General features: G+C 45.1%; 1 protein-coding gene and 1 pseudogene across 4 annotated transcripts; both read right to left on the bottom strand.

The window, feature by feature from the left end:
• Nucleotides 1–9,848: 9,848 nt before the first annotated feature.
• On the bottom strand, nucleotides 9,849–14,277 carry LOC120689334 (annotated as a pseudogene).
• On the bottom strand, nucleotides 11,488–13,960 carry LOC120690499. Of its 4 annotated transcripts, none has more exons than XM_039973165.1 (4): nucleotides 12,848–13,960; nucleotides 12,571–12,700; nucleotides 12,095–12,175; nucleotides 11,488–11,887 (listed from the first exon to the last, which is right to left on the bottom strand). In XM_039973165.1, the coding sequence occupies exons 1-4, from the start codon at nucleotides 12,896–12,898 to the stop codon at nucleotides 11,568–11,570; spliced, it is 582 nt and encodes a 193-aa protein (XP_039829099.1). In that variant the 5' UTR covers nucleotides 12,899–13,960; the 3' UTR covers nucleotides 11,488–11,567. The 4 variants fall into 4 exon arrangements, with proteins under 4 accessions (XP_039829099.1, XP_039829101.1, XP_039829100.1 ...); XM_039973167.1 differs by having other exon boundaries at nucleotides 11,488–11,973; nucleotides 12,848–13,959; XM_039973166.1 differs by having other exon boundaries at nucleotides 11,510–11,973; nucleotides 12,566–12,700; nucleotides 12,848–13,952.
• Nucleotides 14,278–15,539: the final 1,262 nt, after the last annotated feature.

The raw sequence follows: 15,539 nt of genomic DNA, 5'->3' as shown, positions 1-15,539 counted from the left end.
GCGTCGGCGGCGGTGCCCGCGGCGCCCGCGGTCTGCACAGGCAGAGCGGTGGCAAGCAGAGGAGCGGCGTCCGGGGGCCACACACACGCCGCTCCGAGAGCAGGGGAGGCCGCGTCGCGCCCGAGCATGGGCTGCTGTGGCCCAGGCTGCCCAGGCGGCGTCGTGCCCGTGGCCCACGCGCCCCCCGCGCTTCCCGCGCTCACGGCACCCGAAGTGGCGGCAGCGGCGACAGGGACGGCGCCCGTGCTTACGCCTGCAGGAGGCAGGCCGGCGGCGGCCGCGCCCAGGGGAGGAGGGGGCCCGGTGGCCAGGGCCGCGAGGTGGTTAGCGGCGGCGGCGCACGCCGTGGCCCCCCCGGGGGCGGATCCGCGCCGAGGGCGGCCGGATCCGTCGCGGTGGTGGCCTACGGCAGCCCAGCATCGAGGGGGCGAGGGCGGCGGCTGCAGCGGCGGGCGCCCAAGGCGCGGCGGGCCATGGCGCCGGCGGCCAGCGCAGAGGGGGCGCCGCCGGGAGTAGGGGAGCCGCCAGGAGCAGAGGGAAGGGGAGGGAAGGAGGAGAGGGGAGGGAGGGGCAGCGCCGGCGGCCGGCCGGCCATGGTGGCGGCGGCGGCGGCTGCAGAGGAGAGGAGAGAGAGAGACTAGACTGATACCATATTGGAGAGAATAACGCTTGTATTCCTCCAACCCTAGAAGAGTGGGTATATATAATACCTATACATGGGCCTCTAGATGGGCCTCTATACACATGTGCTCAATATACTCCAACATAACATATCTTTTTTATATATTTCATTGAATTATGTTGTGTACGTACCTCTTTCTGTTCTACATTGTTAGAAATGGTCTACAAAAGAAGCGACTTTCAGGTACTATATATATCATGTCAGTGCATGTATATATAACGATTTCAAATGTATGTCATGATTCAAATAATATCTTCTACATCTCAGCTCCACCTAATCTCAATTTTGTGAGGTTAGCAGTTTAGGTTTCAGCAACTTAATTTGCGTGCATATTGTCATTCTTTTTTTGAGATTGCATATTGCCAAATTGATGAGAGTAGACCATGAGTAAATAGGAAGTTAGAGCTGTGGAGACGCACGTTAGAGTAAAAAAGGTTCAGACTTAGTAGGACCAAAACAGAGTACATAATATGCGATTTCAGCGCATCTAGGCATGAGGGTGGTGACGTTAGTCTCGATGGGCAAGTGGTGGCCCATAAGTACACTTTTCGGTATTTAGGTTCGATGCTACAAAAGGATGGCGATATTGATGAAGATGTTAGGCATAGAATCTCAACTGGTTGGTTGAAATGGCGTTAAGCTTATGGTGTTCTCTGTGACAGAAGGGTGCCACAAAACCTAAAAGGTAAGTTCTATAGGACAACAATTCGTCCGGCGATGTTATACGATGCTGAATGTTGGCCTAAAAAAGGCGACATGTCCAGCAACTGAGTGTAGCAGAGATGCGGATGTTACGGTGGTTTTGCGGGCACACAAGGAGCGATAGAGTCCGGAACGAAGTTATTCGAGAAAGGGTAGGGGTGGCACCAATTGAGGAGAAACTTATCCAACATCGGTTGAGATGGTTTGGACATGTCCAATGGAGGCGACGGTGCGTAGTGGGGTGCTAAAGCGTGTTGATAAGGTAAAGAGGGATAGAGGTAGACCTAAGCTGACTTGGGACGAGTCGGTTAAGAGAGACCTTAAAGATTGGGATATCTCTGAGGAGCTAGTTTTGGATAGGAGCGCTTGGAGACTAGCTATCAACGTGCCTGAACCATGATCTTTGTGTCTTTTGGGTTTCATCTCTAGCCTACCCTAACTCGCTTGGGACAAAAGACTTTGTTGTTGTTGTTGATATTGCCAAATTGATCATTGTGTTCATGCCCACCACTTGCATAAGATAATTCATAAAATCTGATAAACTCATAAGGTTGTGCAAGTAGTTTTGAAGACAAATCTACACAGCGATTTTCCCATTTCCAAACAAATTAAGCATTGTAAAATCGATTAAAGTTTCAAGATTTTGACCGGATCTTGTCGAATAAACATGTTTTTCCCTTCTACCAAATCACTGTGGGTTTACACATACACATCCACTGCCAGTCTTCCTACCTTTTCTTCCATGTCGGGCCAAGATTGCCAACGCCTAAATCGGTTGCTGCAAAAGGAAGAAGAAACAAATGGCGTGTATGTTCCCTATCGGAAGTATAGCTCTGTGCTGCAGATGAAGTGCAGGGCAAGGCAACGTCGACCTCGAAAGGATCCTGCACCAAATCCCCATCATTGGGAGGTTGGCCTGGCTAAAAATTTGGGCTCAACTACTCGCCTTTGTATTCTGCCCAAATTTTCTCCCTGTTCCATCCATGATAAGCTCAAGGAAAGCCATCATTATTGGTGTAATTGGGACCCCTCCAAAGCAATCAACCGCAATTCAGAGGCCCCAATCATTTGATTTGTTTGCTTAACAGATGATCCTTTCGTTATCTTTTCAAAGGGCCCTGTGTCTTGTCCGTAATTCAAACCTAATTTGCTCAAAAGACTCCTCCACTCGATTGGGGAAAACTTTCTTGCAGATTTCAAATCGGATATCTTTAGACTGTAGCTGTCATTTTTGGGCTACTGGTGCCTCACTAGCAGAAGCAGATCTTGTGTCACTGTCAGCCAGTTGCCACACTGCTACTATCACACTGGTAGCTAGGTCTGTAGTTGTATATGCATGGAATTTACATTTGGGATAGGGACAATCAAAGTACAGGTCAAAAGAGAAAATGAAAGAAACCTGACTGCCTAACTGCTTTGATAAACCTTTAAAAAAATCAGATAAACCTCCATGTCGCCAGCTGTAGGTGGTTAGTAGAATTATCAATTAATCGGCATGACAACGAGAAAGCTCTGAAAAAAATAAAATATGCATATGTATCTATCTGCTCCCTTTTGCAATGATTAGTACATAATTCAGACAGTTCAGAGCTTGAGATCAATTCGTTGGATATTGTAGTTACATTTCTTCTTCAGCGGTCAATCATTAGACGATCATCCATTCGTGGATGGGAGGTGAGTTTTTTTTTTTGCAGTAGGTTTAAAGTATGAGCCTGCAACCAGCTAACACATGCAGAGGCAGTTCAGATAAACCAGTAGAGGCCTTTTCTTTTATCACACACAACACAAGCATGCAATGTGAGGTTAGTTACAGGCTACACCTGTCAGCTAAGTTTCTTGCATTGTAATACATGCAGAAAGTGAAGCATATCACCTTACTTCCACCACAATATACTTGCAGGCTTTAAGTTGCAATCACGTTGCTTAACAATTAAAGTTGCGTTTCCTTGTAAGAAACTCTTTTATTTAAAAAAAACTCATAAATTCTAAATTATATACACTTATTAGATCTCCTAATTGAAGATATCAGAAGAGTGAAATACCACCAATAAGAAATCAGCGCTCGCAGCCATGGAATATCTACAGTACCATACCAAATCAGTTCTATTGACATTCAGAGAATGGGAAAGATATAAACATGAAAAGGAGCTAGCAAGCAAGTAGGGCAAATGGGCAATCATATTCATATGTCTTTGCTCAAAGGCAAACCGTACAGACACTGTAGTACTCTACAGAATCCACCAAAGTCATGGCCTTAACACACTGCTAACCTAACGATATCGGTTACTATTTTTTTAGGAAAAAGTCTGTTTTACCTCCTTCAACTATCACGAAAGTTTGGTTTTCCTCCCACAACTACGAAACCGGGTACTTCACCTCCCTCAACTTTTCAAACCGTGCATTTTACCTCTCTCGAGTGGTTTTGAAGACTGTTTCGCTACAGTAACCGCGGTTTGCTACAATAACCGTAGTTTTGTCTTTTTCTTTTTTAAAAAAATTTCAGTTGAATCTTTGAAAAATCATTGTAAATCATAGAAAAATCATAAAATGAAAAATTCAATTTTGTTGGACTCCACATGAGAAGATCTACACATTGAACATATAATATGATATGCTTTAGTATAAAGTTTATAGAAAAATCATAAAATAGAAAATCTAATTTTGTTAGACTCCACATGAAATTGAATTTACAATGATTTACAAAATTAGATTCCACATGAAATTGAATCTAACAAAATTAATTCAATTTCATGTGGAGTCTAATAAAATTAGATTTTCTATTTTATGATTTTTCTATTATTTACAATTATTTTTCATAGATTCAGCCAAATAAATAAAAAAACAAAGACAAAATCTTCGTAGCAAAAACTTTATACTAAATCATATCATATTATATATTCAATGTGTAGATCTTCTCATGTGGAGTCCAACAAAATTGAATTTTTCATTTTATGATTTTTCTATAATTTACATTGATTTTTCAAAGATTCAACTGATTTTTTTTAAAAAGAAAAAGACAAAACTACAGTTACTGTAGCAAACCGCGGTTACTGTAGTAGAACAGTCTTCAAAACCACTCGAGGGAGGTAAAATGCACGGTTTGAAAGTTGAGGGAGGTGAAGTATCCGGTTTCGTAGTTGCGGGAGGAAAACCAAACTTTCGTGATAGTTGGAGGAGATAAAATAGGCTTTTTCCTTCTTTTTTTAAAAAAAAAGGCACACTTGTCAATGCTTCTGAGGTTAAACAAGCCATCAACATAAGGATGGGATTATCCTGGGTTTTACTTTACTTCACTGCTACTTTCCAAAGCTAACATGAACACATTTCGGATGTCATTGAGCCTACAAAAGATCAAATCCTAAGGTTTAGGGCATTAGGCACTAGGCCATGATGGTTTATTCCTCCTGTAAACACAAAGCATACGCTACAGACAGGGGCGGATGCACAGGGGGGCTGGGGGGCTCCAGCCCCCCTAAAGCAAATAATTACACTCGAAATACTGTAGCAAAACATTAATTTACCATTAAAAATCCATCTCAATCCCTAACTCCATTGATTCAGCCCCCCCTAATCCCCAATCCTACCTCCGCCACTGGCTACAGATTAGAGAATCTAGGCCATAGACTGGGCCAGGCAAAGATTACACAAGACTAAAGCGTTTTATTTGACTGAAAACCTAAGATTAGGCCTAGGCAAATAAGTTATGATGGTTTATTTGACTAAAACCGAGCTCGTGTGGCATGAAAATCTCATGCCCGAAGCTGCTCGGCTCAAGCTCTTCACCATGTAAAATAAAAAGGAAAAAAGAAAAGCAGAAAGCTGAGATCGACGCACGAGCTGCAGAGGTGTACACGTGTGGCCCTTGCTGCCGGTCTGCCGGCTTCAGCTTCAGGTGCTCCGTCCCGATCGCGCAACGAGAATGATCGCTTTGGAAGCTGCTTTTGCGCTTTCCCTTTCTCCTCAGCGAACCAAGTGCTCTGGTTGGTGGCTCCGGTTTAAGGATGGTGAAGCGTGTTACGATATAGAAGAGGAAGAAGATGAGTGAAACTGTCGGTATATTGAGAGAGAGGCCCTTTGGGCAATATATAGAGTACATAGGACACCCCAAATCCTAGAATAGGAAAAGACTAAACTACCCTTGACTCATTTACTCAAATATCCTTAACACCCCCTCTCAAATGCAACGTGAATGCAATGACGTTGCATTTGGAGAGTTAACACTAAGCACTAGACTCAAAAGAAACAAGAAAAAGATACATCCAAGTCTAAAATCTTGATATCGTCGAAGCGTGCAACTCTTGAACATGTCATGTAGATGAGCTCCTCCACAAGAGGGTATTGCATTCACAAACCAGTACTTGAGCAAATACCTCGAGTCTTCACAAACCAGTACGTCGACTCCTCAAACACGAGCCTTGCTTTGGAGAATTGAACACGACAAGAACAATGAGATGTGCCAAACCAGCCAAAGATAGAAAGCACCACTGCAAGACGGCAAGTGGTGAGACAGGAAGGTGATGACGACAAATAGACGGCCATTGATCATGACATGGAGCAAGACGGCTCCGAAAGGGACCAAGAGGGCATTGTCACACCAACGATGATGATGTGATTAGCTAAATCGACGGGACTCAGCTAACCATAAAATAAAAAGAAGATATTGGCTGACTGACAATGAAATTGTGGACATGCACGGCTTTGACGAACTGAATGAATGTATGTGGACTTGGATGAATACAGCAGCAATTGTAGCAATATGGCAGCAGCAGGACAAAATCTGATGATGGATGCAAGCAGACAGACAAGCAACAAGCAAAATGGGACTATGGATGGACTTATACGAAGCAGCAGCAAGCAATACACAAAAGCAGATAATGGATAGGAGCGGCCTAGCAGCAGATAGCAGAGACTAGAAGCAAATGAAAGCAATGGCAGATGTCATGCAAGTGCAGGCCCAAAACAGCATCACCTTGGCCCAAATATGGGAGCCCCAAATGCAGCACAACGAGCTGCAGAAGTGCAGAACAGAGCACGCAGCAGGGCGACGGCCTCTGCTGCCTCAATCCCAGCGGGCAGGAGAGCAACGACGACACGACGAGGACAGGCAGACGGACGACGGGGAGTCTGTGAAGGTGGCGACGACGGGAAGCAGCTGCAGCACCCCCCCTTCCCGCGGCGCAGACGGCGGACGCGCGAGCGGACGGGAGGCGGACAGCGGCGCTGGACGGCCTCCGCGACGGGCGGAGGGGCAGGGACGGCGCGGACGGAGAGGATGGCGGGGACAGACGCCGCGACGGGCGGGGACGGCCGAATCCGCAATGACGGCAGCTAGACAGGCGGCCGGCGGCTCCGCAACGGGTGGATCTGCGACGGGCAGAGATGAGGGTGAGCCGCGACGAGCAGCTGGAGACGGTGACGAGCGGAGATGAGGAAGCGGCCGGCGACTGGAGGAGGGGCGGCCCGGCCGCCAGGACGGCGACGGGCAGCGCGAGGACATGTGCCGCAACGGGCGGACGCCCTGACGACGAGCGGACGGCGGACGACGGCAGCGACGGGCCGCGCTGTCCGCGGACGGAGAGGAGCAGGCGAGGACGGTGACGGAACGACGGTGCGGCGGCGACGGATCCGCGACGGGCGGATCTGAGGCTGCCGTGACGGCGGCTGGCGGGCGGGGCGACAATCGAGGCGGGGCGGAGCTGAACTGGGTGGACGACGGCGCCCGACGGGGAAGAAAAAAAAAATGGGTACGCTGCTATGTGCTGCTGCTGTGACTCGATCTACAAACTGAACTCGGGTTTGGGGCTGAAGGAGATCCCGTCCCCGGGAGGGAAGATCGATCCTCTCGGGGAAGGTGCAGCGGAGATGAATGAGGGTGGCGAACCGGATCGAAACCTAAAGCTCTGATTCCATGTTACGATACAGAAGAGGAAGAAGATGAGTGAAACTGTCGGTATATTGAGAGAGAGGCCCTTTGGGCAATATATAGAGTACATAGGACACCCCAAACCCTAGAATAAGAAAAGACTAAACTATCCTTGACTCATTTACTCTTATATCCTTAACAAAGCGGACGCCATCACTGGAGGTCCTCCGCAGAGATCGGACTGCGGGAGGCGACGATGAATGATCCGAAATTCTGAAGAAAACCCAGGGGATATTAGCTTGTTCAAGCCTTTTAAATCACTTCAGTTTGATGCAATATTTGTATACAGCAAACAACAAGAGAATCAGGGGGAGGGGTTGCTATTTTTCAGTTCTTTTTTGGGTTCAGACGGCACTTGGAATTCTGGATCAAAAGCTCCAAGCATGGAATCAGCCTAAACAAATTGCAAGTTGCATGCGTGGACAGGGACTTGGCACCAGAAGTTCATCGGCTCAAGGATAGCCGTCGGCCTGTCGCCCGTCACGACCTATTGGTTAGTTAGGGGACTTCGATCGGCTTGCGCTGGTGACTGGTCAATGAACTCGAAGACATGTTTGCTTGTGGTGCTCATTTGCTCGAGAGTATCTGACGCTTCATTCAGTGCCCCGTTGTACACTGTGGATACTCTGAACCACACTCATCAAGCACTCCTTGGACCCCACATGTATGATCTTTGTTGGATGATTCAGTAGGCCTTGACTCTTGTGCATCAGTCTTTAATTTCCTTTCGATTAGGAAAACAAACAGATATTTTAAGTATCACAGCCTATCTCAGTGAGAGCTGATGGGCCATCTATATATTGATATGCAATCTACTTTAGAAACTTGCATGCATACATTCCATCAGCATATTCCATTACTTTGACGTGTCAGCACTGTATCCAATACAGAGTTCCAAATGCTTGTGTGTGTATTCCTTTAATCATCATATAGTTCAGTTATGGTCCTATCAATAATCTGTTGTTGTTTGCTGTATCCAACAGAATCATCATATAGCTATTCATGACATCTTAATCTTTTTTTAGGTGGCGAGACATCTTAATCTTGAACCGCTGGACAAAATGAGCTGAAGTGTCTTCTACAGGAATGCATCTTCTGTACTCAGTTTCATGGAGTTACTACTTGACAACTCAAAGGCAAAACTGGGGCACATTCTTGTGCTCTACACATCACATATTCACAATAAACGTCTGATGTCGAAATCTCCCTTGTCCTTCTCTCTGACCCCATCCGGTTTGAGCACATGCAGGAGAATTGTCAGAACAATCTTCATGATTTCCTCCTCATACGATGTAGCAAACCTGACTGCAAAATGCAATGTTTATTTAAACCATGGTTAACTAAGCTTTTTAATCTCATTTTTCGGTCAAACAAGATGCCGGAAGAATGGAGGAGAAGTATATTAGTACCTATCTTCAAAAACAAGGGCGATGTTCAAAGTTGTACTAACTACCGTGGGATTAAGCTGATGAGCCATACGATGAAGCTTTGGGAGAGAGTTATCGAGCATCGCCTAAGAAGAGTGACAAGTGTGATCCAAAACCAATTTGGGTTCATGCCTGGAAGGTCAACCATGGAGGCGATTTTCTTAATACGACAATTGATGGAGAGATATAGGGAGCAGAAAAAAGACTTGCACATGGTCTTCATTGACCTTGAGAAGGCATATGACAAAGTACCGAGAAATGTCATGTGGTGGGCCTTGGAGAAGCACAAAGTCCCAACTAAGTACATTACCCTCATTAAGGATATGTACAAGGATGCGACGACGTTTGTCCGGACATGTGATGGCAACACCACTGACTTTCCTATTAACATAGGCTTACACTAGGGGTCAGCATTGAGCCCTTATTTATTTGTTTTAGTGATGGATGAGGTCACAAGGGATATACAAGGTGAGATCCCTTGGTGTATGCTCTTTGCTGATGATGTGGTGCTAGTTGACGAGAGTAGGGCAGGGGTTAATAGGAAGTTAGGGCTGTGGAGACGCACGTTAGAGTCGAAAGGGTTCAGACTTAGTAGGACCAAGACCAAGTACATGATGTGCGATTTCAGCGCGACTAGGCATGAGGGGGGAGACGTTAGTCTAGATGGGCAAGTGGTGGTCCAGAATGATACTTTTCGGTATTTAGGATCGGTGCTACAAAAGGATGGCAACATTGATGAAGATGTTAGGTATAGAATTTCAACAGGCTGGTTGAAATGGCGGCAAGCTTCTGGCATTCTTTGTGACAAGAGGGTGTCACAAAAGCTAAAAGGCAAATTCTATAGGACAGCAATTCATCCGGCGATGTTATACGGTGCTGAATGTTGGCCTACAAAAAGGCGACATGTCCAGCAACTGAGTGTAGCAGAGATGCGGATGTTGCGGTGGTTCTGCGGGCACACAAGGAGGGATAGAGTCCGGAACGAAGTTATTCGGGATAGGGTCGGGGTGGCACCAATTGAGGAGAAACTTACCCAGCATCGGCTGAGATGGTTTGGACATGTCCAACGAAGGCCTCCTGAGGCGCCGGTGCGTAATGGGGTTCTTGAGCGGGTCGATAATGTAAAGAGGGTTGAGGTAGACCTAAACTGACGTGGGATGAGTCGATTAAGAGAGACCTTAAGGATTGGAATATCTCTAGAAATATAGCTTTGGATAGGAGTGCTTGGAGACTATCTATCAATGTGTCTGAACCTTTGAACTTATTTTTTTCGGGTTTCATCTCTATCCTACCCCAACTTGCTTGGGAAAAAAAGCTATGTTGTTGTTGTTAAACCAAGTCAACAACTAGCAAGTAGCAATTAGTAGCAGGTGTAGTGACTACTACTAGTAGTTATAGTAGTAGTAATACATGTTCCATGGTCACTGCTAGTTTGGAGGATTAGTAAAACTGCAAAGATACGGCAGAGATAATTCATCCAATACAGTGGTTTAGGGGAATTTTCTGATTATCCAACAAAACCCTTCTTTAGTTTTTCATATTGTCAGAACTTGTGAAAACAAGTCAAAAGATATTTTCCAGATAAGATATATGACATGAAATTATTTCCACTAATGTGTCCCATTTCAGCACTACACAGGCTGCACTAAGAGCTACACAGGCTTTAGAGATGAGACATTTCATCACTGGGGGTGAGAAGACTAAATCTGACATGTTTTCACCTGTCTGATGTAGTGATGTGCAATGTCATTTGCTTGAATATTGAAATTACAAAAAGGTGGATTTAGAGATGAGACATTTCATCACTGTAATGGTGATGCACAACCAAAAAAAGGCTTTGCATACACTGCAATTATTCCCATTTTGAGGTTTCATGGCTTTGCCTTTAACAAAGTCAACAATTGGTTATGGATGAGAAACAATCCAAATAACCTGAAATGGATGAGAAGCTCCTCCAGGTATATGAAAGCAATTCTTGAAGATCCAATATTATGCTCCACTACCTAAAAATCCCATAACAAATAAAAAGAATATAGCATTATTGTTGGTCGAATCAATTTACTTAACTACTGCCGGGTAATAACCTTAGCCAGGCTTTACCTCCATGAACACCAATTCCTGTGGCATTACAGCAAACACCTTCGGTCACAACACGTAAGCAGTCAAAAGAAGGAAGAAATAGTTTATCATGAACTCACAGCATTTGCGAAGTCTCGGCACGTGAAATGCTGGTCGGCGATGATGCGATCGCCCAACGCTTTGAGGCTCTTCACTGACAGCGGCCTCAGATCGTGGATCTTAACGAAGAATTGCACGGATCGGAGAAAAGCAAGGTGATACTACCGCCCACGACAAGCAAGCGTTCGATCAAGGAAAGACTAGCAATGTCTCACCTTGCTGGCGATCCAAACTGCGACGAGCGCGAAGAGCCAGGTTGCTGTCCCTCAGAGGCTCGAGAAGCCAGGACCTCACGACTCGCCCGCTTCGCGCGCCGCAGAACCCCATCTTCCTGACGCAACCAGGCCTAGAAATAAGAACAAAACCGTCCCCCAGACCCAGAGGGGAAAAAAAAATCGGAGAATGGTGGGTCACCTCGGGAGCGCGGGGAGGAAGCGGCCGGCGAAGAACGCGAGCGCGGAGTACTTGACGATGGGCCGGAGGTCGAGCCGCTGCGTGGAAATCACGAGAGGTGGCAGCTAAGGTCTAGTTGGGGAGTCCGGTTGTTTTTTTTTTTTTTTGAAAAGGCAGCTTCATACTAATTACTATAAAGGTCATTACAAAGGATAGCCCGGATTGCATCCGGAGCTTCATTACACCAAACAGATTCAGAGAATTAATCTGCTAGCCTAGCCATTACATGAGCTGCCTCATTGCAACTTCGACGAATATACATAAAAGAGAATGTAACCTCTCTTACTAAGTTTTTTATATCACATATGATAGCACCAACTTCAGATCTGTCTAGATTTTGTGATTGTAACTTCTTGATGATATTATGACAGTCTGATGCAACAACAATATGTTGAAGATTTTTTTCCTTCGCAAAAATAACAGCACATCGGACTGCCATAGCTTCAGCCATCTCAGGATCTTTAATCCTATCCATCACCTTGCAAAAGGCCATTTTGAAATCCCCATCGTGATCGCGGATTACTACACCCACGCCAATACGAGATGGATTTTTAAAAAGAGCAGCATCCACATTGAGCATCAACCAACCAATCGGCGGTGGAGTCCATCTAGATACAGAGAAATTAGACTCACACCTTTGATTTTTTGGTTGTGTCACGTGTAATAGAAACATGTCTATGTAAGCTACTGCTCGTTGTGCAATGGATTGGGGATCCATCATATTCTCACCATTTCTAACTGCATTTCTTGACTCCCAAATGTGCCATACTGTGATTGCAAAAACTGTTGCTTCATGATCCTCTGCGGCCTCTAAAAAATCAAAAAGCCAATGTCTAATATTAGCAGAAGCATGCATCTTATAATTTATATTGAAACACTTTCGTACTTGGCGCCATATCTCAGAAGCAAAATGACACATAAAAAACACATGTTCCACGGTTTCTTCTCGCCCACAAAAGCAGCACGCATCAAAATCAAGGATATGTCTTTTTTTAAGTTGCGACCCGGTTGGCAGACAGTCATGAGCCATTCTCCATAATACTATTTTCATTTTAGGTGGTGCTTGAATTGCCCATAGACGTTTCCAGGACTTAGAGATTTTACTTTGATCAGATGTTTCACCTCTACCATTTTCACCCAAAAAGACATGGAAGCTTTCTAGCCTTGCTAAAAAGAAAGCTGATTTAACCGTGTAGATACCTGACTTAGTGTGTAGCCAAGCTGGGAAATCCTCACAAGGAGTATGGCACAGAGGTATCTGCAAAATCTTTTCAGCATCATCTTCATTGAAACAAGCTCGAACCATCTCTTCATTCCAGCTGCCAGCTGCTCCATCTATAAGAGAATACACATTTGAATTATCAGATATGGAGACAATTGGTTTAAGCATGCTGGAATCATTAACCCAGTAGTCTCTAGTTATTCGAATTGTTCTCCCATCTCCAACTCTCCATATGATACCCTTCATTAAAAGTTCCTTACCATACATGATGCTGCGCCATGTGAAAGATGAACTTCGGGGCTGAGACGCATCCCAAAAAGAACAACAAGGAAAGTAGCGCCCTTTGAGCACTCTCGCACAAAGCGAATTAGGAACAGTTAGAATTCTCCAAGCTTGTTTGCCCAACATAGCTTGATAAAAAATTTGCATATCTCGAAACCCCATGCCACCCATGGCTTTAGGGGCGGTCAGCCATTCCCATGAACGCCAGTGCATCTTTTTCTTACCCTCTTCAATGCCCCACCAATGATTCGAGATTGTTGTCCTCATCTTATCACAAATTGCAGCTGGCAGGCGGAAACAGCTCATAACATATATTGGGATTGCTTGAATGACTGATTTAAACATAACCTCCTTACCAGCCCTTGAAAGGGGGCGATCATTCCAGCCTCTTATTTTCCTCCACATACGTTCAGGTAAGAAATTGAAAGTGCTTGTAGGAGATCTCCCCACCCAAGACGGCATGCCCAAATAATTTGCTTGCACAACTACATTACGGACATTGATATATGATTTAACTCTGTCCTTAACTTGTTCCGGACATTTGTCACCAAATAAAAGTGATGATTTCTGAAAATTAATCCGTTGGCCTGTTCCTTCACTGTACAAGTGCAACACCTCATTAAGAGCTTGAAGGTTCTTCATATCACCTCTAATGAAAAAAATACTATCGTCTGCAAAAAGGAGGTGAGATATTGCTGGTCCAGTTCTCCCATTTTTTACACCGTTTATTTTACCTTCAGCTTCTTTTTTCTTCATTAAGCAAGATAGGCCTTCCGCACATAAGAGAAAAAGGTATGGACTGATGGGATCTCCTTGCCTCAATCCCCTTGTTGGAATAAAATGCTCTGAGAGTTCACCATTAACTTGTATGGCATATCGCACCTTTGTCACACATTTCATTACAGTTTGGATCCATCCATCAGCAAAACCCATCTTACTTAAAACTCCCTGAAGATATTTCCATTCGACCCGGTCATAAGCCTTCATCATATCTATTTTCAAAGCAAAGAAAGGGGTGTTGGCCTTTTGTTTACGAATGGTATGCATGCATTCATAAGCAACTAAAACATTATCTGTAATAAGCCTGCCTGGGACAAAACATTATCGAAGAATGGTGGGTCACCTCGGGAGCGCGGGGAGGAAGCGGCCGGCGAAGAACGCGAGCGCGGAGTACTTGACGATGGGCCGGAGGTCGAGCCGCTGCGTGGAAATCACGAGAGGTGGCAGCTAAGGTCTAGTTGGGGAGTCCGGTTGTTGGGGTAATGGGGTTGCGGAGCGGAGGGCGTGGAACAGTGCGCACCTTGGAGGAGTGGAGGAGGAACTGAAGGAAGTGGAGGCGCCTGCTTGAACGCGGCCACGCGCCCGCCGCCACCGCCGCCGCCACTGCGTCGTCCTCCTCGACTTCCATTCTGACGCGCGAGGCAGGCAAGGTGATTAACTCCCAGAAGAGCGACGGCTTAGAGTTGATACGTCGTCGGCAGAGAGAGAGAAAGCGGCGACGAGGCCGATCAGGCCGTGTTGTGAAGGGGCCCAGTTGGAAGAGGGTGCGGCCCACTCGTTAATCGCCTTTTTTTCATTTTTATATTTAAAAAAATTAAAATTTTAAAAATATATGACCGTTTTAAGAAATTTCAAAAATGGGTCCCTGTCGCCCAGGCAGGGGGCGACAGGCTTTTTTGTAAAAAAAATATTTACAAACCGATCCTCGCTCAGCGCGGCGCGGGGGGTCGCCCCCCCTCGGGCGACAGGGTCCCCTCCTCTATATAAGTCCCCAACCCCCATTCCCTCCTCATTTGAGCCCAAAAATTCAATAAAAAATCCAGAAAAAAAGAGAAGAACTTTCAGTCATCTGTTTTGTGTATCATCATCAATTCTCATAAATCACTTTCTACTTCCCAATTAAAAAGACAATGGACGGTCATCACATGTGTCTCCGGATCAACACGGAACCCACGCTGCAGCCACTTATATATGGAACCAAAACTCCTCTCCAGAGGTTTATCTATGACGCCAGATGTGCAATTAAAGGCAAAAAGGTCTACTTCATTTGGCCCATACAAAACATTGTAGTCACCAAAAAATACTTGAAACTGCATCTTGCTCGACATATCTGTATATCACAGAATACTTATCGAGTTATACTATTTACTTCACTACCTTATTCAATAATCCGTAAAAACTTCACTACCTTATTCAATAATCCGTAAAAACTAAGTATGGATTTCAACTACAACATTTAAGTATTCATAACTACGTGATGACACTCAAATTCTATACTGCATATGCGAAATTCTATTCTAAATCGTAATTAATTTATAAACACGTCTCTAATATTACTGCAATTGTAATAATAAATGCGTAGTCTTAATTTCCTAAACTAATAATAAACATGTATCCTTAAACTCCTACTTAAATTGGTTCTACTATAGCACTAATTAAATTTAATTACTCTACAATATCAATGAAAAAAAATGCATAAGTTAAATATAAATACCTGCAGATCACAAGTGCGGAATCCGGCAGGGCTTCGCCGCTTCCCTTGTCATCGCCCCTCTCTTTTTTTTAGATTTTTGGTGGAATTTTTGGGCTCAAATGAGGAGGGAATGAGGGTGGGGGGCTTATATAGAGGAGGGGACCTTGTCGCCCGAGGGGGGCGACAAGCCCCCTGTC

Source organism: Panicum virgatum, chromosome 9N (genome assembly GCF_016808335.1).
Source record: "Panicum virgatum strain AP13 chromosome 9N, P.virgatum_v5, whole genome shotgun sequence".
Taxonomy (NCBI): domain Eukaryota; kingdom Viridiplantae; phylum Streptophyta; class Magnoliopsida; order Poales; family Poaceae; genus Panicum; species Panicum virgatum.
The sequence above is the reverse complement of the archived record's forward strand: the minus strand, read 5'-3'. Positions and strand labels throughout refer to the sequence as shown.

Bases quoted from the DNA above. Each gene is read 5' to 3' on its own strand.
- LOC120690499 (XM_039973165.1), bottom strand. From the start codon at position 12,898: ATGCGTCTCAGCCCCGAAGTTCATCTTTCACATGGCGCAGCATCATGT. The intron at 12,701-12,847 runs GTAAGGAACTTT...ATTCTCTTATAG, and splicing joins ATGGCGCAGCATCATGTATG to ATGGAGCAGCTGGCAGCTGG. The intron at 12,176-12,570 runs GTCAGGTATCTA...TTGATTTTTTAG, and splicing joins CCAGCTTGGCTACACACTAA to AGGCCGCAGAGGATCATGAA.